Below are 22,301 nucleotides of genomic sequence, written 5' to 3'. Positions count from 1 at the left end.
TCTAGGGACCGGTTTCGAGGAAGACATTTTTCCGTCGAAGGGGTGGGGATGGTTTGGGGATGTGTCAGGCGCATTAACATTTACTGACTTTTCTATTATTATTGTCAGCTCCATTTTAGATCATCAGGCATTAGACCTCTGAGACTGGGGATCCCTAAAGACAACAATCTCTATTTTCCTACCAGACACCGAGGGTACTCTCTTTAACATAAGAATATACTTCTCCTAATTTTGTCTAGAGAACACACAGCTCCCTCCATTTATTTTTGTTTTCAGCACTTCTGGGTAGAGACACAGCTGGGGAGAAATATTTCCTTATTAGAAGAAAAATGGTGAAATAGATGGCAAATGAAATTTGCCCTCTGGGTCAGAGAGACAATCTGGGTGTGGAGGAACCTGCAGGGGTGTGGGGGTGTCCTGCCTGGAGGCCACAGCAGTAAATTCAGGATGTCCAATTAGGGCCAAGGTGGATTCTAAGACCCATCTCACCAGAGTCTGAATTTTCGAGAGAAGACAGAAATTCAGATTTTTTTTTAGGTGCAATGGCCAAAGTCTTAAGCATTGACCCAGTCTTTTTCTATACCATAACCTATTTTATTATCCTTCATATAATGTATGATGATCTGAAAATTACATTGTTGTTAATCTCCTCCACCCCACACTAGAGGTCTTTGAGAGTAGGCATGGGTCTATTTACCACTCATCCTTGGCCTGCAAGGAGATCAAACCAGTCATTCCTAAAGGAAATCCACCTTGACTATTCATTTGAAGGACTGATGCTGAAGTTGAAGCTCCAAAACTTTGGCCACCTAATGCGAAGAGCCGACTCATTGGAAAAGACCCTGATGCTGGGAAAGATTGAGAGCAGGAGGAGAAGGGGGTGACAGAGGATGAGATGGTTGGATGGCATCACCAACTCAATGGACATGAGTTTGAGAAAGCTCTGGGAGATGGTGAAGGACAGGGAAGCCTGGTGTGCTGCAGTCTATGGGGGTCGCAAAGAGCTGGACATGACTGAGCAACTGAACGACAACTAGCATATAGTAGGTGCTCAATAAATACCAGTTGAATAAAAGAATGGTACATCACTTGATATTGCTTGCATGAAGACAAAGATTTCATGCAACTTCTTCTTCTGTGGAATCATCTTGGGACTGCAACTGATTATCAGAGGAATCTGAAAATCAACCTTTAAAAAATTATTTATTTGGCTACATGAGGTCTTAGTTGCAGCACTTGGGATCTTCACTCTGGCAGGCACACTTCTCTCTAGTTGAGGTGCAAGAGTTCAGTAGTTGTGGCATACAGGTTTAGTGGCCCTGCGACACGTGGGATCTTAGTTCCCCGAGCAGATGCCGACCCCAAGTCCCCTGCACTGGAAGGCGGATTCCTAACCATGGGGCCACGAGGAAATTCCCTGAAAAATCAACCTTAAAAAAACAACAACAAGAAACCCAGCCCACAGTCACCGTGGGCATATACATCCTTCAGGAAATTGACCTCTGAACGTACAAGAGCGATCTAAAGAAATGACAGAGCCCGTTCGTTCCCTCCCTCCAGCCCAAAGGGAGGCTGGGATACACGCTTGCCTGCCGTGGTTCTCACTTACCGCCATCAGTCAGCAGGCTTTTAGCAGAGAATTGCATGTGTGATTGATTTGCAAATCCTTTCAGGTCCTGAAGGAGAGATGCTTAGTACACAATGTACTTTGTCATCGTGTGTCAACATCGCCTCGATGCGGAGAGCGGCATTACACGATGTAAGCGTGTAATTGGATTGTTGCTGGGATCTTTCCATCTGCATTTTCATTTACCCAAAGCTGCAGCTTTGGAGGGTCATTTGCTGAGGATGCCAGCCACTGGGGCGGGGAAGGGGGTGGTGTGAGTGCGTAGAAAGACAAAGGACAGCCATAAGCCACAGAAGGCAAACTTTATATTTACAGTCGGTAAGTTTATAAATATATATTACATTCTTATAATCTACAATACATTCTGCACGCAGACGGATTGGAGAGGGGGCATCGACAGCGGTATGAAAACGAGGGAAAGGCTGAAAGGAACAGGAGTGGGTTACTGAAAGCAAAGGATTATCATTGAAAAAAGGGTGACCGTTTAGTCACCCAGCCAGACAATGTAAGTCAACTTGGGGACAGGAGCAGGTGGCTGATGGCTCCTGGACTCTCAGTGTTAGGGCAAATGGACAGCACCTTAGTTTTAGAGAGAGTGCTGAGGTTGAGAGGATGAACTAGTGGAATTACACACTTGATCTCAGGAGAATTCAATTATATGCACAGAGAGAGACTGAGACACAGAGAGAGAGGAAACAGAGAGATAGGTTCAGAGAGACATAGAGACAGAGAGACAGAGAAAGAGAAATTGACTTTAGAACCCAATGCTCGAATAACCCAGCTCTCTGTCCCATAGGCAGGTACCATGGGTCCCTCTATCCCTCCAAGGTGAAGAAGCAGCAGCCTCATGTTCCCCCCACATGTGAGGGGGGCCAGATTTCCTGCCCAACCCTCGTCACACACACTGAATCTCAACTCTCCTCACCCTGTACCCCTCTATGGGCATGCCCAGATTTATCTCAGCAGCCTTGGACAGCAGACCAGATGGGACTGTTGCAAGACCCATCACAGACCATCCCTCCCTTCTTTCCAGAAAAGCCAGGAGAATGAGCATCCTTGGGTGTTGTATTCCTTGTGAGCACTGCTGACCCCCAAAGACTAGCCTTTTCAAAGCAAGACACGTGTGAAGTTGGCCCCATGGGGCTTCAGTGTAGACTGATTGACACAGAGGCCACGGTGGAAGAGACTCAGCAAACAGTGACACGGCTCCCCACTGCCCAGGAGTGATTAATGACTTTTGCAAAGGTGGCGATGCAAGGAAGGGTACAAATGTGAACAGAGTAAATTTGCTTAAAAAAGAAAAAAAAAAAAAAAAGCCTGGTTCTTTGAACCTGATTGAAACTCTATGCCCAGGATCCCTAGTTTACCAATAATGGGATGCTCCGAATGGCTCAGAGGGTTTAGTTTCCTGGGTGTTTGTTCTTGACATCTAGTTACAAAGGTATTGGTGACCTGTTTGCCCTCTTGTTCCCTTTCAACCCCTTGTCAACGATTGCCTTGGTTTGTCAATAACCCGGGTTTACCCTGACCCAGCCTGTGGGAGATAATTGGAAATCATACTTCCCAAGAGCTGACTCTAGGCGGCGCTAGACTCTGCTTCTGCTCAGGCTCACAGCCAGGTGAGTTTCCATGACGCACTTCCTCCCATCCAGCCCGCCCAACCTGAGTCTCCTTTTTTTCCTGTGGTCCGCAACATTGAATATTGCAGCCATGTGGCTTTGGCTGTATCCAAATTGCTTCGATTAAAGAAAGAGAGATGGCAAGTGAGGGACAGTTTTTTCCTGGAGGCTGTCGGAAGCTCAGTGACTCAGAACTCATTTTTCTTCCAAGTTGAAAAAAAATCTCGCCATGAGTGATAAACCTCTTTTCATCGACTGAGACATCGGACCCTGGAATGTGGACATTGATTCCAACTCGGGGCCTCCCTGGGGGAGCCAGGGTCGTTTTCTGGGGCTCTGTGGATAGTGTCAGCCTGATCGTGTCCCCCTTTTTTTTTTTTTTGCCACGCCTGGAGGCATGGGGGACCTTAGTTTCCTGACCAGGGATCAAACCCACGCCCCCTACAGTGGAAGTGTTGAGTCCTAAACCATTGGACTGCCATGGAAGTCCCCCTTGTCTTTTCATTCCCCCCACTGCGGTCCCCGTTGCCCCGAATCCCCAAGTTAAAGGCCGAAAGGTGAGTGAGAACCAATGTCTGCGAATGCCCAGTTTACACATCTTCACGTAATCCTTCCCTGTAGCCATGTGACTCTTGGCCTCCCCCAGGGTCCAGATCCTGGCCGACCCAGTTCACGGTATCCTCCCTGCTGGCCGCTAGGGAGTTCACAGCAGGGCATCCATCCTCTGGAGAGAGGGTGGCGAAAGTGGTGAATTTGACTCTTTTCCTTTTTGAGGTAGGGGACGTTGGGGGCTCGCTTTTCTGATCTTTCCCGTCCATGAGGGTGGGTCCTGAAGATCTGAACAGCTGCCCGTTGATGCTCTTTTGGGAGTCTGTGCAGAGCAGATACTTACTCTCTTCGAAATCCATGCCCCTGTCGATGGCGGTGATCTGCTCCTCTTGGGAGGAGGCAAAGTGGAGCTGGTTCTCCAGCAGTTCCGTCCGGTGGCTCAGGCCGACCCAGTCGTGGGAGTGAGTCATCCCTTCCTGTTCTTCGAAGGGGACCTGTTTGTGCCTGTACTTTAATGCAAAGGTCACGCAATTGATGAGGAAGACCAAAATGGCCAGGCAGAAGACCCCCAGCAGGGCATACATTCCGATCTCCAGGTCGCTCAGCCCTTTGGAGGACTGGGGGTCGTTCTCCTCTGTCTCCCCATGGCTTCTGGGCAGGTCCACCTGGGCTGGGAAGCTGGTGAGGTCGATGGAGATGGTCTGCAAATGGCTGCCATCATCCAGAAGGCTTTCCTGGCCCCTGTTCTTCTGGAAGGTGGACCTCTCCGTTGTGGAGCCCCTGCCTTCCATGAGGCCCATGGAGGAACTGCTGTAGTACTCTCCCTCCTGACTCCCCCATTCCTGCAAGGGCTTTTTGGGTCTTCTGTCACTGATGTTATTATCCAGGCGACCTCCTGCCCCTGTGTGTCTGCTGTCACTGGTATTGGGGGTGGCATCGTTTTGGCCAAACTTCACTTTGATATTGGCTGTCCCCACAGCCAGCACGCTCTTCCGCTTGGATTTCTGGCACGATTCGCAAATGACCATTTCGACCTTCACCAGGGCCCCCTGTCCTTCAGCTTCAGCGGCAATTATAGGCCACTTGAATTTGGGGTCTTGGTGGATGGAGACCACCTTCTCATCCAGGGATGTGGCCATCAGGGAGAAGTCTTTTGCATCGTAAATATCCAAGGGGGTGACGGAGCCATCACTGAATTGGACCCAGCAACTGATGGCTGCTTCCTGTTGAAAAGAATAAGTAAGCTCATCAAAGATGGACAGAGAGGGGGAAGGGGAGGGTGGAACAAACTGAAAGAGTAGTGTTCACATATACACACTACCACATGTAAGACAGACAGCTGCTGGGAAGCTGCTATATAGCACAGGGAGCTCAGCTCGGGGCTCTGTGATGACCTAAAGGGACGGGATGGAGTGGGGAGGGGCGGGGGGGCAGTCCCAGAGGGAGGGAATATATGTATACTTATAGCTGATTCATGTAGTTGTACAGCAGAAACTAACACAACATTAACATTGTAAAGCAATTATACTCCAATTAAAAACTAAGGTAAAAAAACTGGGTCCCAAAGCTCATTGCACACAAAGACACTCTGTAGCAAAGAGAATGTTACAAGAACAAAGGGAAACCTGTTACACAGTATAGAAGTAAGAAGCACAAAAGGTATAAAATAGAATGAATTCTTGTAAAGACAAGAGAAGCTAAAGAAAACCCACAACAGTAAAATGACAACCACGAAACACGACCAGGAATAAACACCTCCTAATAAGATTTGCTTTCTTTCCCGAGGTGTTGAAAGAAAGATTTTTTTTTCCCCCTTCGCTGGAAGATCTACTTCTGCACAATAATAGATTGCATGTCAAAGGAGATTTACTGGCTAGTGGGTCATTCACAAGTGTTACACATTTAAATGAAACATATTTATTACATTACTTTTAAGCTGCTTTAATACCCAGTCTCTGAACATTACTCACAACACAGATGAAAGCCCCTGATCTACACAAGGGCGCCTCAGAGGTCTGGCTTTAGGCTTTAGTTGTTTTGGGTCCTGCCACACAAGCATCTAAGGATAGGCTTGTATTGGCTTGCAGACACAGTCCCGGCTTGGAGGTGAGGGGTAATGCTCTCCAGGCAGGGAGAGGGGTTGGGGTGAAGATTAAAGTTAGGAAGCTCTCTATTGGGAGAATTTTTGTACTCCCATCCATCCTCCAACCCACCCATTGGGGGAAACTGGGAGACCAAAGAGTAGCCAGGGCCAAGGTTTGTGTATATCTCAATTTCTTTTCTTTTTACTTTGTTGCTTTAGATCTGATTTCCTAGGGACTAGTCTGACCAGGGAGATCATAAGAGATGAGATAATCTCCAGGCCTTCCAATTCAGTGAAGATGTCATTGGCCTTGACAGCGAACTGGCAGGCCCGTTGCTCCCGCTTCCTCCTGTCTCCTGGAGAAGCTGCTGCATCCCAAGCCCAGAGGGGTGCTCAGCCCCAAGAGGCTTATGCCCCTGCCCACCTGGCCATAGCTGACCTAACCCGGAGAATGGCTGGTCAGAGCCATTCATCTCAGCAGCTCTGAGCCGGCCAGCATCTCCCCCTCCAGTTTGAAATAAGAAAGACAGGACTGAAGCACTTAGCTGTGGGCAGATGAGTGGGAGCTTGTATGAAACTGGGGAATGAAGCCTCACTTTGGAGCAACTACAGTGGATCGAGTACAAACAAATGTCTGGGCTCAGCATTTATCTAATGAGATAATGGATATGAGAAAAACTGCTGAACCCGTTTCACCAAGTTCTTATAGCTGGGCTTCCCTGGTGGCTCAGACCGTGGAGGATATGTCTGCAATGAGGAAGACATGGGTTCGATCCCTGGGTCGGGAAGATCCCCTGGAGAAGGGAATGGCTACCTACTCCAGTGTTCTTGCCTGAAGAATTCCATGGACAGAGGAGCCTGGCAGGTTATACAGTCCATGGAGTTGCAAAGAATCAGACACGACTGAGCGACTAACACTTTCACAAAAGCCTTGCTAACCTTGTAGTAAATCCAGTGTTATTTCAACTTGCTTGAGTGGATTTCTCTTTCTTGAAACCAAGGCACCCCAAACCACAACAGATTAAGTTTTCCTGGTGGTATCTGGTCTTTGGAAGTGAGAAGGAAGCTTCTCACATGAGACTGGGGGCTTCTGCTCCTGCTTCCACTCAGTCGGTAAATCCTGACCTTGTTAGACATTGGCTTGGACTGGCTGCTGGGTGGAAAACACCACCAGGAGCCAGTGCAAAAGCCACTGGGCATAACCCTGGTTTACAGGGTCAATTTTTCTTTTAAGCTGTGCCAGCTCTTAGTTGGGGCATGTGAACTTCTTAGTTGTAGCATGTGGGATCTAGTTCCCTGACCAGAGGTCAAACCCCGCCCCCCTGCACTGGGAGCACAAAATCTTAGCCACTGGATCACTAGGAAAGTCCTCTACTAGGGTCTTCTGATTGGCCATGAAATCACAGCAGGAAAGTCAAATGCACACTGGATTTCTTGAAACTGAAATGTCAGAGCCAAGTTGCAGGCAGAGGCCAAGCTCCACCCAAACCAAGCACAGACCAAACCTCAGGGTCACATGGCTTGCTCTGCTTGTGGGGAATGGATCAGCTCTGTGGCCTTATTCTAACTGTGTCTTATCGCTTCCTTAACTCCTCACTGGCCGTCATCTGATTGGATCGCCCCAGGAAGACAGGAAGAAGCCTCAGGTTATTTCTCCTTTGCTACCTGGAATTTGTGTCCTGGCTGGCATTGTGCCCTGAGAAGAGGGAGGTTTGCCTTTGGCAAGAATTCATATCTGTTTCTGAGCTCACCCACTTTCGAGTGCTTTGTAGTCCAAAGCCTTGCACACAGAGACCAGAGTGAAAGGGCAAGCAATTAGCTAACGCCTGATGGAGGAGCATTCAGTGATGGATATGGGCTGGGGAAACTGCAAGACTGACTCTGTGCTTCCAGGGGAAGGTCTGGCTTAGCCCACCTCCCTGCCCGAACGTAGTCACAGCCTCAGTGGGTGCACAAGGGGGCTCAAGTCGTAACGCACCTGCTGAGCATAGAGCTGCTGGGAAAAGGGCTCTTGATTGACAAGGCAAATTGCCTGAAAACTCCCCACAAGGACTGGAGGCCTTCCAGCATCCCCTCGGGAGGACGGTCTGTCTCATGGGGCACAGAGAATCAGCAGCCTGAGACCATCATCCTTGGGTGTTTGGTAAACAAGGCTCCTGAGACTCACAATCCAGGTTCTCTCTAAGAAATAATGTTTCTCCACCTCTGATGAGGGAGAAGATCAGATAACATTTTCAAGTGCCCTGTTTGTTTGGAAACTGTGGCATCAACACACAAACATGCGCTGCACAATACACACAACATGTGCACAACATACAGAAAACACACCCAGCACACACACCCATTCTATTAGCACATGCTGTTTTCCAGTAAAGAGAAAGAACTCCATGTACAACGTAACCAGTAGTTTGTTACTTCTGCTCGGAGCTAAACAATAAATGTGGAAGCAACTCCTCCATTCTCCTTCTGAGCCCCCAGACCTGTGGCCCCATCATAGAGGGGCAGGGACTTTACAGGAGTTTGGACACCTCCTTAGGGTCTGTTCCTGCCCTTGCCTTCACCCCACTGCTCGGGGAGGTCAGTGGGGTGAAGAGCCAGGACCATCATGATGTGGAGAAACAGCAAACACGATGTCCAGTGGGATGTAGAGCCTGCATTGAGCCCCTGGATTCTGCCTAGAATCTATCATGCATGGCAACCTTGTTGTTCAGCATCTCCATTTAGGGGGTAGGAAGCCTGAGGCTGAGCAGTCACTCCTTCACAAACCCTTTTTGACTAACAAGGACCTATTGTACAGCACAAGGAGCCCTACTCAGCACTCTGTAGTGACCTATATGGGGAAAGAATCTAAACTAAAGAAAAGAGTAGGTATATGTATATGTATAGCTGATTGACTCTTCTGTACACCTGAAACTAACACAACATTGCAAATCAACTATAGTCCAATAAAATTAAAAAAAAAAATAACAACAACTGGGAAACACCCAATGTGCAAGCCCACTCTTTTTGTGGGACTCCCCCCCAAACTGGTGACTCCACCAGATGGGCAACCTCACCTGCTGCGTGACCTCAGCTGGTGTGTGACCTCACTTGATGTGTGTGTGTGACCTGCTGAGGGCAGGACCCCACTCAATGAATAAACCCACTGGTGTGTGACCCAAGCCCGCCATGTGGCTCCGAGACACATAGGGTTTCTCCCTGGTGTGTGACCCTCCCAGTCACGTGACCTCCCTGATAGGTGACCCCTCCCCATGGTGTGCCGTTCCTACTCCCACACCTGTTTAGGCCTTTGCAGAAGTTCTTGAGCCACTGCGGTGGCGAAGATGGCTCTGTTGCTCCCTGGGCTGAGTTGCAGGGAGAGGGACAGTCCCGTCACCAGCTGGACCCCAAGGTCTGTGATTGTCACCTTCTCGTCCAGCACGGTGACTGTCTTCTCGGCCAAGATAGCGTCTGACAGAGGCGACAGGATCTGAAAGGCAGAAATGACATAGCTCTCTGTGGTTTCAGAAAGCCCCCCCTTTGGTGTAAAGGATGCTCCATGCGGGGGAGGGAGAGAGATAGACAGATGAGTGGGTCAACTGCAGGAATTTAGATCTTTTTTAAAAAATTTATTTATTTATTTTAATTGGCGGTTAATTACTTTACAATATTGTAGTGATTTTTGCCATACATAGACATGAATCAGCCATGGGTGTACATGTGTTCCCCATCCTGAACCTCCCTCCCACCTCCCTTCCCATCCCACCCCTCAGGGTCATCCCAGTGCACCAGCCCTGAGCATCCTGTCTCATGCATCAAACCTGGACTGGCGATCTATTTCACATATGGTAATATACATGTTTCAGTGCTATTCTCTCAAATCATCCCACCCTTGCCCTCTCCCACAGAGTCCAAAAATCTGTTCTTTACATCTGTGTCTCTTTTGCTGTCTCGCATATAGGGTCATCATTACCCTCTTTCTAAATTCCATATATATGCATTAATATACTGTATTGGTGTTTTTTTTTTCTGACTTACTTCACTCTGTATAATAGGCTCCAGTTTCATCCACCTCATTAGAGCTGATTCAAATGCATTCTTTTTAATAGCTGAGTAATAAGGAATTTAGATCTTTTGAGCAAAAGTCAGCTGTGAAGATTGTAAGCGCTTGTCTATGGGGCAGGTATGTTTTGTCTGATGTAGTACTTTAAAATGGGATGAATGGCCATCCTTAAAAAATAGAGGATTTCATATTAACGATAGCTTTCTAGCTTTTCTGGAAAACTGGCAATATCTCTCCATGCTGGGCTCCCATTTGCCCTTTGGCAGTTTTTGGAGAGGAATAGCAGCCTCTTCATCACACTCCTCACCACTCCGTATTGTGCTCCTCGCATTTAGGTTCCAAATCAGTCATTGTCTCTCATCTGACACCCATCCTGACTTTCTCACTGACGGCTCCTTCTCAGCTTTCAGAGAGCATTGGAACATGTGACTCCTGGGTCCCAATTCAAAGCAATCTATTTTCCTCCTTGATAAAATGATCTCTTTTATTTTCACTATTTTTTTCCAGTGGCAGAAGTACTTTATTAAATTATATCATTTGCAAGTGGTTTCATAAGAATATCTAAAAGGAAAGTTATAAAACATTCTCAAAAAATATAGGGTTAACAGCAAAATTACATTTTCTTGATCATATAAATAAAAACATTTTGTTTCAATAGGCTGTCTGAATATTTTATAATATATGCCCCAACTGACAGCTGCAATAAATCTATTTTAATGAGAAGTCCCATGGTTAATTAAGTCATTTGTTAATAACGGGTTCAAAAATGATCTCTTTTAAATTCAAGCCCATTTCCCAGAGTGATTTAAATTTTCCACAATCCAATATAGTTTCACTTATAAGTCTTTGCAATGCCCAAATACTTTAGAAACCTCACTTGTTGCTTAAGAGGATGATCGCCTCTCCTACAAATGGGGCAGCCACTGAGGAATATTATTTGGTCTCAGACAGGAGGAAAATGACTAAACCCGAGTGGCCCTCGAGAACCATGTCTTGTGAAAGGGTTTGCTTCAAAACTCCCATTCTGCGCACTGGTCTACCCCATCCATTCCCAGCAGGAGGTGCTCACAAGACTGGTGGAGTCACAATTACTGTGTTCCTTCCTTCCGCACATTTCTGGAATGTGTGGGAGCTGTGGCCTGGTGAATGCAGCTGAGCATCACGGCAGGATGCAAAGCTTTCAGGTGACAAGGGTCAGTGAGGTAGATTGACAGAGCGAGAAGCTGCTGGCCACGCCCCAAATTCTAATGAGGTTAGTTCATCTCGAGGGCTTTTCAAATTTTGTTTTTAATTTAAAAATTAAAAATTTGTATTTTATATTGGGGTAGAGTTGATTTACAATGTTGTGTTAGTTTCAGGTGTACAACAAAGTGATTCAGTTATACATACACATATATCTATTCTTTTTCAGATTCTTTTCCCACATAGGTTCTTACAGAGTATTTAGTAGAGGTCCCTGTGCTGTACAGTAGGTCTTTGCTGATTGTCTATTTTATATATGTAGTGTGCATATTTTAACCTCAGATTCCTAATTTATTCCTCCATCTACCTTTCCCCTTTAATAACCATAAGTTTGTTTTCTATGTCTGTGAGGCTGTTTCTGTTCTGTAAATAAGTTCATTTGTATCATTTTTTTAGATGTACAAATGAACTTAATATCATATGATATTTGTCCTTCTCTGACTGGCTTACTCCATTTACTATGCTAATTGTTGTTGCAACTGGCATGATTTTGTTCTTTTTAATGTCTGAGTAATATTCCAGTATATATGTGTGTGTATGTGTATATATATACATCTTCTTTATCCATTCTTCTGTTGATGGACACCTGGGTTGCTTCCATATCTTGGCTATGTAAATAGTGCTGCTATGAACACTGGGATGCATGTATCTTTTCGAATTAGAGTTTTTGTCTTTTCCAGATATATGCCCAGAAGTACAATTGCTGGATCGTATATATAGTGGTTCTATTTCTAGAGCTTTTGTCCCAAGATGGTAATGTCCACTGTGTCTTACAGACAAGTAATGTCTTGAAGTTTCAGACATGATTCAACCCAAGAAGTCAGGCCAGTGTTGCTCAAATGAAAGGAATATGTGAGGAATTTAAAGACTTGTAACATTATTATACCATTCATGTTATTTACTTGACAGTTCCTTTCAACCTACTCACTCTGAAAATGGGCATTGTCAAATAGTTACCTCATGATCCAGGGATAGCACTCCTGGGCAAACATCTAGAGAAAACTCTAATTTGAAAAAATAAATATACCTCTATGTTCATTGCTGCACTATTTGCAGTAGCCAGGGCATGGAAACAACCTAACTGTCAACTGACAAATCAGTGGATAAAGGAGATGTGGTACATGTATGCAATGGAATACTACTCAGCCATAGAAAAGAATGGAATAATGCCATTTGCAGCAACACGGACAACCTAGACATTATCAAACTAAGTGAACTAAGCCAGATAGAGAAAGACAAATAACATGATATTCATATGTGGAATCTGAAATATGACACATACATATGTACTTACTACTACACACTACTATATATAAAGTTGAAAAACAACAGGGACCTACTGTGCAGCACAGGGAGCTGTATTCAACATCGTATAATAATCTATAAGGGAAAAGAATCTCAAAAAGAATAGATACATATGTATGTATAACTGAATCACTTTGTTGCACACCTGAAACTAACACAATATTGTAAATCAACTGTACTTCAATTTAAAGACTGGATATTATGGATATTAGTGTAAGAGACAAATAACAGAGTTCTCATCTGAGCTGTCTTACCTGAATGGTGGTCATCCCCAGTTCCTGGCCAATCAGGACTTGTCCCCCTTGCAGCTTAGCGATCCGGGGCTCCTCCACCTGCATGAAGTCATTTACCAGCTCCGTGATGTCCACCTGCCAATCGGAGCCCAGAAGGTGGGCCAGCTGCCCCCCAGGCTCAGCCGCTTCCGCCACAAACTGAGTCAAGACCCGCACCATGGCATGCTGGTATTGGAGCGTGCAGCCCCTGTTCCTCTTCTCGTCTTCATCCTCCTCCTCACTGTCCTGAGCTGGCCTGTCAAAGGGGCGGTTCAGTTTAACAGATGCTGATTTGTTGGGTCAACGAGGGGGCTGGGTGTGAAACATGGCAGGAGCTGCAAAGGTGAGTGGGTGTAAGTCCTGCTGTTATGGAGTTCATAGCCAGGGGTGGGCTTTGACAGACATGCAGGGGTGATACTCAGAATATTTGACCACTGCTATGGCCTGAGGACGGGCTTCCCCAGTGGCTCAGCAGTAAAGAATTCTCCTGCAATGCAGGAAATGCAGGAGACTTGGGTTTGATCTCTGGGTCAGTAAGATCCCTTGGAGGAGGGCATGGCAACCTGTTCCAGTATTCTTGCCTGGAGAATCCCATGGACAGAGGAGGCTTGTGGGCTACAGTCCATGGGGTCACAAAGAGTTGCGACTGAGCACCCACCCACACTTACGGCCTGAGTACAGGCCTCCCTAGTGGCTTGGCTGTAAAGAACCCATCTGCCAATGCAGGAGACACAGATTAGATCCCTGGGTGGGGAAGATCCCCTGGAGAAGGAAATGGCAGCACACTCTGGTATTCTTGCCTGGGAAATCCCATGGACAGAGGAGCCTCACATGGCTACAGTCCATGGGTCACTAAGAGTTGGATGCGACTTAGCAACTAAACAACAACATGGCCCGAGTACTGACCAGTCAGAATAGACTGGAGTGGCCAGCAGAGATCTAAGTTGTCCCTAAACCCCCCTCACCTCCTAGTATTCATTTTGTGAAATCCCCTTCTCCTTGAGTGTGGGCTGGACCTAATAAATTTCTACTGAAGTAAGATAACTAATTGAGTTTTGCCAAGAAAATACACTGGTCATAGCAACACCCTCTTCCAACAACACAAGAGAAGACTCTACACATGGACATCACCAGAGGGTCAACACCGGAATCAGACTGATTATATTCTTTGCAGCCAAAGATGGAGAAGCTCTATACAGTCAACAAAAACAAGACCAGGAGCTGACTGTGGCTCAGACCATGAACTCCTTACTGCCAAATTCAGACTTAAATTGAAGAAAGTAGGGAAAACCACTAGACTATTCAGGTATGACCTAAATCAGATCCTTTATGATTATATAGTGGAAGTGAGAAATAGATTTAAGGGACTAGATCTGATAGATAGAGTGCCTGATGAACTATGGACTGAGGTTCATGACATTGTACAGGAAACAGGGATCAAGGCCATGCCATGGAAAAGAAATGCAAAAAAGCAAAATGGCTGTCTGGGGAGGCCTTACAAATAGCTGTGAAAAGAAGAGAAGCAAAAAGCAAAGGAGAAAAGGAAAGATATAAACATCTGAATGCAGAGTTCCAAAGAATAGCAAGAAGAGATAAGAAAGCCTTCCTCAGCTATCAATGCAAAAAAATAGAGGAAAACAACAGAATGGGAAAGACTGGAGATTTCTTCAAGAAAGTTAGAGATACCAAGGGAACATTTCATGCAAAGATGGGCTCGATAAAGGACAGAAATGGTATGGACCTAACAGAAGCAGAAGATACTAAGAAAAGGTGGAAAGAATACACAGAAGAACTGTACAAAAAAGATCTTCATGACCCAGATAATCACAATGATGTGATCACTCACCTAGAGCCAGACATCCTGGAGTGTGAAGTCAAGTGGGCCTTAGAAAGCATCACTACGAACAAAGCTAGTGGAGGTGATAGAATTCCAGTTGAGCTATTCCAAATCCTGAAAGATGATGCTCTGAAAGTGCTGCACTCAATATGCCAGCACATTTGGAAAACTCAGCAGTGGCCACAGGACTGGAAAAGGTCAGTTTTCATTCCAATCCAGAAGAAAGGCAATGCCAAAGAATGCTCAAACTACCGCATAATTGCACTCATCTCACACGCTAGTAAAGTAATGCTCAAAATTCTCCAAGCCAGGCTTCAGCAATAGGTGAACCGTGAACTTCCAGATGTTCAAGCTGGTTTTAGAAAAGGCAGAGGAACCAGAGATCAAATTGCCAACATCTGCTGGATCATTGAAAAAGCAAGAGAGTTCCAGAAAAACATCTATTTCTGTTTTATTGACTATGCCAAAGCCTTTGACTGTGTGGATCTCAATAAACTGCAGAAAATTCTGAAAGAGATGGGAATACCAGACTATCTGACCTGCCTCTTGAGAAATTTGTATGCAGGTCAGGAAGCAACAGTTAGAACTGGACATGGAACAACAGACTGGTTCCAAATAGGAAAAGGAGTACATCAAGGCTGTATATTGTCACCCTGCTTATTTAACTTCTATGTAGAGTACATCATGAGAAACGCTGGGCTGGAAGAAGCACAGCTGGAATCAAGATTGCCGTGAGAAATATCAATAACCTCAGATATGCAGATGACACACCCTTATGGCAGAAAGTGAAGAGGAACTAAAAAGCCTCTTGATGAAAGTGAAAGAGGAGAGTGAAAAAGTTGGCTTAAAGCTCAACATTCAGAAAATGAAGATCATGGCATCCGGTCCCATGACTTCATGGGAAATAGATGGGGAAACAGTGGAAACAGTGTCAAACTTTATTTTTTGGGGCTCCATAATCACTGCAGATGGTGATTGCAGCCATGAAATTAAAAGACGCTTATTCCTTGGAAAGAAAGTTATGACCAACCATATTGAAAAGCAGAGACATTACTTTGCCAACAAAGGTCCATCTAGTCAAGGATATGGTTTTTCCAGTGGTCATGTGTGGATGTGAGAGGTGGACTGTGAAGAAAGCTGAGTGCTGAAGAATTGATGCTTTTGAACTGTGGTGTTGGAGAAGACTCTTGAGAGTCCCTTGGACTGCAAGGAGGTCCAACCAGTCCATTCTGAAGGAGATCAGCCCTGGGATTTCTTTGGAAGGACTGATGCTAAAGCTGAAACTCCAGTACTTTGGCCACCTCATGCGAAGAGTTGATTCATTGGAAAAGACTCTGATGCTGGGAGGGATTGGGGGCAAGAGGAGAAGGGGACAACAGAGGATGAGATGGCTGGATGGCATCACTGACTTGGTGGACGTGAGTCTGAGTGAACTCCGGGAGATGGTGATGGACAGGGAGGCCTGGCATGCTGCAATTCATGGGGTCGCAAAGAGTCAGACACGACTGAATGACTGAACTGAACTGAACTGATGGTAACAGCAGAAGTTACAGGATGTCACTTTCAAAATCAGATTTTAAGATACTTTCTTGTTTGGCTCTCTTTCCTTGGTTCTTCTCTCTTGCTTGCCCTGATGAAGCCAGCTGCCATGCTGTGAGAAGCTCTCTGAGGACATCCCACAGCTAGAAACTGAGCAGCCTCTGGCCAACAGCCAGTGAGGAACTGTGGCCCTCAGCTCAATAGCCTGTGAGGAGCTAAGACTGGCCAGCAACCATATGAGCTCAGTTGCAGGTCCATCCCCATCGAGCCTCATGATGAGACCACAGCTCTGACTGACAACTGGATGGCAGCCTGAGAGAGACCCAAGCCTTGCCTGGGTTCTTGATGAAGAACTGTGAGATGACAGGTTTTTCCTTTAAGCCACTTGGTTTTGGGATAAGCCATTATATCATGTCATGGTAGTCAATACAATAAGGCTCTGGATGACCAGTGTAGCCCTATAAACCAATACACAAGGAAAGTGAGCGTTTCACTCAAGGTGTTTGGTGATGATAAATGTTGAAAGAACAAGGATGGTGGCCAGGAAGCAGATGTTAGTTGTTCCCTCATCATCTGATGCCTTATGCACTCTCTCAGCCCTTCCCAGCACCATCACAATCACCATCAAACCAGCTGTTGATTTCTTGAAATAGTTCTGTAGCTGAAAAGTTGTGACAGCATCTGGACTGTCCATAAAGAGACTCAGCCAGGTCTTTCTTTTTCCCTTTTTTCAGCCAAACAGCATGTGGGATCTTAGTTCCCCAACCAGGGATTGAATCTGTACCCCCTGCATTGGAAACATGGCATCTTAATCACTGGATCATGAGGGAAGCCCCCAATTCTTTGGTGAGTCCCTCCCTGCAACTGCCTGCCCTCAGGAGCATCAATAACCATGCTGAATTCCATTCTTCCAACTCAACATTAGAAACCCCTGTGGTTAAGAAAAAGATCGTGTCTGAAACCATCTTCCAATTGCACATGGAACCCAAACCTCCATTCCTGAAGTCATGCCCTCTCCCAGGGGCCACAAGAACTCAAAGGGGTGGACTTCCAAGGGTAAGAATGTGAAAGCTATCCCTCACATAAGTACCAATTTTCTCCTCTCTGTTGAGTACCCAGACTCCAGGAATATTTCCTTGTCTAATTCTGCACTTTCTACAAGTCACTTGTATGTGATTCTTTGAGCATGGGTCTCTCTGAGATGATAAAGTTCTCTGAACAAAATTCTCTTTTTATCTGATGCCCACTTATTTGCCTCATGTGGATAGTGCAGACTTGTCATTCCATCAAACACCATCAGAGTGATGCACTAGGCACACAGATGACAAGCTTTGGACTTCATCTCCCCAGGGGAAAGTAATCTCAGAGTTTCTGGGCTGGGGCACAAAGAGACTGCCCAGGTCAGGCAGCATCTGTTCAGACAGGTCTCTAGTGAACCTCTATGGCTTGGGTCCTCCCAGATCAATTCTCCCTTCTCCTGATATTGATCCCTTGGTTTAGGCAGGGTTGACCTTCTTTCTTTAGTTCCTCTGGCTCCAGCCTAGCTGGCCAATCAGTGTATTCTGTCTACCCCCCTTCTCCTCCTCCTCGTCTACAGTGATTAGATCAGGCATGGACACACAACCCAAGTAAGAATAACACTTAACTCCAAGTCTCTAGTAGGAATTATTGGGGAAGAGAGGATGTACTTTTTTCAGAGTCACAAAGAAGGTAGACTAGAAGTTTGGAACCTCAGGAGCAAAACTTGATAGGGAATGAAGCTGATATAAAGCAAATTGGAGCTGAGAAGGGGATAGAGACACACACCCCTAGGCTACCCCTGAACCCCTGGAATGAGACATGCCTGAAGTTAGCTATCCTGTAAATTTCCACCTTTAGCCTAAGCATACTTGACCTGGGTTTCTGCTGTGGAGCCTGATCAGCACACCCACCTCTTGTTGGAGACGATGGGGACTCTCCAGCCCTTGATCTGGTTGAGCTCAGTGTCTGAGATCTCGATCTGCAGGGGCAACCGGGGCACCCATACCGTCATCTCCAGAGGAGTGTTCAGGTGCTGGAAGGTGAAGTTCACCACCACGCCCACCTTGCCCTTCATTTCCTTCCCATTGACAAAGATGTAGTCACATCTGTCAGAAACCTGGAAGAAGAGAGAGAGTGGTAGGGGACCCATGAGTGAGTTTTTATCACACCGCAAAGTGGTAGTGGAGAAGACTCTTGAGAGTCCCTTGGACGGCAAGGAGATCAAACCAGTCAATCCTTAGTGAAATCAACCCTGAATATTCATTGGAAGAACTGATGCTGAAGCTGAAGCTCCAATACTTTGGCCACCTGATGTGAAGAGCCGACTAACTGGAAAAGACTCTGATGCTCGAAAAGATTGAGGGCAAGAGAAGTGGGCAACAGAGGATGAGTTGGTTGGATGGCATCACTGACTAAATGGACATGAGTTTGAGCAAACTCAGGGAGATAGTGAAGGACAGAGAAGCCTAGCATGCTGCAGTCAATGGAGTCACAAAGAGTCAGACATGACTTAGTGACTGAACAGCAACAACACAGGAACAGCAAGAGAAAGCAGAGGAGAAAACTGAAGTGCCATAGCTCTTTTGGGGTCACGACCATGAGAAGTAAGTGGACGCTGCTTTTTTTTTGGCCACACCACATGGCTTGTGGGATCTTAATTCCGGATCAGGGATCGAACCGCGCGCTTGGCAGTGAAAGTGCAGAGTCCCAACCACTGGGCTGCCATGGAATTTCCTGGATACTGGTTTTTGCTTTCTGATACAGCAGAGGCTACAATGACAGATACCATGGGCCCCACCCACCTCTCCTTCGAGCTCTTTGACTAGTTGAGGTCATCCCCACTGGCTGCAGGTGTTCTGCTGATAATTTATGCTGCACCTCCTCTGGGAGATTGCTCTTAGGTGATGGAGCCGTACCTGCAGAGTTACTTGCATGTTATATACCACCCATCCCATCCCGTCCCATCACATCGCATCTCTTTGCCCAGTGATGACTTCCTGGTTTGTCTGAAGGAGGAACAAACTGCGTGTTAACACATCCACGCACAGGTTAGATCATTTCATCCTCAGAACAACCCCGAGATGGGTGTTAGTCCCATATTCCAGATGAGGAAACTGAGAGTAGAGGAGTTTGGCCACAGTCCCCTGCTGGGCAGGAGCAGCCATGAATCAGCCCTGGGGTCTGGTTTTGGAATCCACATTCTCACCTCGTGCTGGTGTATGGGAAGGATCCTCTCTGCCCACGTTTGAGAGAAGAGCCAAGTTCAAATCACCTTGTCCCCTCATCTTTGTGTCCCAGCTCTGCAGGGGAGCCCATGCTCGTCCTAAACAAGACTTGGGGCAAAGTTCTGGAGTTGTGCGATAGGATGAATGATGGCCCTCAACGATACCAAATCCTAACTTCTGGAACTGGTGCATTAGTTTATTTGGCAAAAGTGACTTCACGGGTTTGATGACGTTAAGGGTCTTGAGATGAGCAGGAAGTCCGAGATTATCCAGGTGGTCCCTAAATGTAATCTGAGTGTCCTTATAGGAAAGAAGCAGAGGGAGATTTGAGAACCTCGGGCGGAGGAAGGCTGTGTGTCGCCAAAGCAAGATGCTACATGGCCAGTTTTGTGGATGGAGGAAAGGGTCAAGGAGCCCAAAGAAAGCATCTCGAGGAATTTGGGGAGTCAGGGACTGTTCTCTCCTCTACAGTTTCAGGGTTCAGGGGGAGTGCAGCCCTGCTGACACCTTGTGAAGCTGATGAAGGGTTTCTTCTATCAGAACGTGTGGGGGAATACACGTGTGTGGTTTTCAAGAAACTTTTATTTATTTATTTTTGACTTGTGGGATCTTAGTCCCCCAATCAGGGATTGAATCCACACCCCCTACAGTGGAAGTGCAGAATCTTAACCACTGAACTACCAGGGAAGTTCCTCTCCATGGCTTTTTTCCCCAAGATTTTTTGATGTGGACCATTTTAAAAATCTTTACTGAATTTGTTGCAATATTGCTTCCTTTTTTACACCTCTGGCCACCAGGCATATGGCATCCCAACTCCCTGACCAGGGATCGAACCTGTATATCCTACATTGAGTGGTGAAGTCTTAACCCCTGGACCACCAGGGAAGTCTCACATGTATAGTTTTAAGTCATCAGATTTGTGGTCATTTTCCCCAGAAGCCACAAGAGATGGACACTGAGAGGGAGAGGAGGACAGAACCAGAGGCCATGAGGGTGTCTTCCTTGCTCGGGGCTTGGCTGGTTGAACTTGGAGCAAGATATGAACTGGAGTGAAGCCCTTGGTTTACTGAGCACCTAACCTAATATGTGCCCAGCCCAGCAGGTGACCACCTCCCACATATGGTCCCAGTTACTAGTCAGTCACAAGAACCCAGGAGGTGGGGCCATTACTGTCATTTCACAGGTCCAAGAATTAAGTACCTTTTCTTAAGGACACTTCCCAGGTGGCGCTAGTTGTAAAGAATTTGTCTGCTAATGCAGGAGATGCAGGAGATGCAAGAGACACAGGTTCGATCCCTGGATTGATAAGATCCCCTGGAGTAGGAAATGTCAATCCATTCCAGTATTCTTGCGTGGGAAATTCCATGGACAGAGGAGCCTGGTGGGCTTCTCCATGGGGTCACAAAGAGTCAGACATGACTGACACACACACATACACAAAGGACGCATGGCTGGAAAGTGGAAAAGACCAGATTCAACCCAAGTCACCTCCCAGCTGCCTCCTGCCTCGGTACAGGCATCACTCTTGCCTGGATGCTCTGTTGTGGTCTGTTTTTTTTTTTTTTTAAAGGATGTAAACCTCCTTCCAGCACTTGGAGGGGCATGAAGAAAGCAAATGCAGAAAAGACTAGGTTGTTCAAACATCTTAGAAAGGATTGCTGATGATGGCTCCTTGATCTTCCCGGTGAGGCAACAAGGGGGCCAGGGAGGCTCACGGGGAGCTCGGCATCCAGGGGATGGTCAGTGACTTGGAGGGAAACGTGGGCCCGGGTCCATTTCTGAGTGGAGTGGGTGGTCCTCCTAAATGTCCGCCAATAGTGGGAGTACTGAAATCTGATTGGAAAGTGGAATGGAACCAGCCCAGGTAGTTTGACTGTCATTTGTCCTGATCACTGACATTTCATCTTCAGGGCTGCCGAGTCTTGAATCTTAGGCATTTTCTTTCTTTAAATATTTTATTCTTTTTGATGCTTTTATAAGTGTAAATATTTTATTTTTAAATTTTATTTTGGCTGCACTGGATCTTTGTCATGGGGCTTGGGCTTAGTCGCCCTGAGGCAGGTGGAATCTTCACAGATCAGGGATCAAACCTGTGTGCCTTGCAATGGAAGGTGGATTCTTAACTATGGACCATCCGGGAAGTCCTAGCTTTTCACTTTTAAGCCTTTCAATTCTGAATGAGGCTGAACTGCCAGAGGTAAGCTGAGAAACAGAGAGACTGAGAGACAGAGGGAGCAAGAAAATACTGAGAAGACTTGCTTTCAGAAAAAGAAGCTGGGACTTCCCTGGTGGTCCAGTGGTTAAGGATCTGCCTGCCAATGCAGGAGACACAGTTCGATCCCTGATCCAGGAAAATCCCATATGCACTGGAGCAACTAAGCCTGTGTACCACAACTATTGAGCCTGTGCTCTAAAGTTCGGGCACCGAACTTTAAAGTTCACTACTGAGCCTATGTGCCACAACTAGAGAAAAGCCCGTGTGGCAACAAAGACCAAGCACAGTCAAAAATAAATAAATAAATAAAAATTTAAACAGGCATTAAAAAAAAAAAGAAAAAGAAAAAGAAGCTGTTTCATGACTTTAATTTTATGGGCCCTTTTGTCAAATCAGGGGCTCTAAGAAAAGATGCATGAAGCTCACTGTGGGCAAAAAGCCCTATATTCTCCTGTGGATGAGAGATGCTTGGTGTGTTAGCCAAAGCTGTGAGCGCAAAAAATGAAGTCTATGTGTTTTGTTCTTTTTTTTTTTAAAAAACAAACAAACAAACAAACAAACGAACTCAGTGTTTCCCCCCTGAAGCAATGAGGAAAAGTGGGATTTAGACTTTGATACAAAGGACAAGGAAGGAGAGCAGAGGGAGAGCAGGGTTTGACACTTAGAAGGTCACTCTTAGTAGAGATGAGTGGAGGCAACTGATGCTTGGGACTTGGAACAGGAGTG

At 46.2% G+C, this 22,301-nt stretch overlaps 1 protein-coding gene across 1 annotated transcript in view; it reads right to left on the bottom strand.

The window, feature by feature from the left end:
- Positions 1-1,910: 1,910 nt before the first annotated feature.
- The window catches only part of TMEM132D (transmembrane protein 132D), an 884,961-nt gene continuing 864,570 nt past the window's right edge, over positions 1,911-22,301 (bottom strand). Inside the window, exons 6-9 of the mRNA XM_070769354.1 lie at positions 18,047-18,252; positions 12,722-12,995; positions 9,156-9,347; positions 1,911-5,018 (exon numbers count right to left, since the gene is read on the bottom strand). Coding sequence (XP_070625455.1) covers positions 3,837-5,018; positions 9,156-9,347; positions 12,722-12,995; positions 18,047-18,252 — 1,854 coding nt within the window. The 3' untranslated portion in view covers positions 1,911-3,836. The remainder of the gene's footprint in view (positions 5,019-9,155; positions 9,348-12,721; positions 12,996-18,046; positions 18,253-22,301) is intronic.

This window comes from Bos indicus, chromosome 17 (genome assembly GCF_029378745.1).
Source record: "Bos indicus isolate NIAB-ARS_2022 breed Sahiwal x Tharparkar chromosome 17, NIAB-ARS_B.indTharparkar_mat_pri_1.0, whole genome shotgun sequence".
NCBI classification, from domain to species: Eukaryota; Metazoa; Chordata; class Mammalia; order Artiodactyla; family Bovidae; genus Bos; species Bos indicus.
Note: the sequence above shows the minus strand (reverse complement) of the source record. Positions and strands in the feature narration are given on the sequence as shown.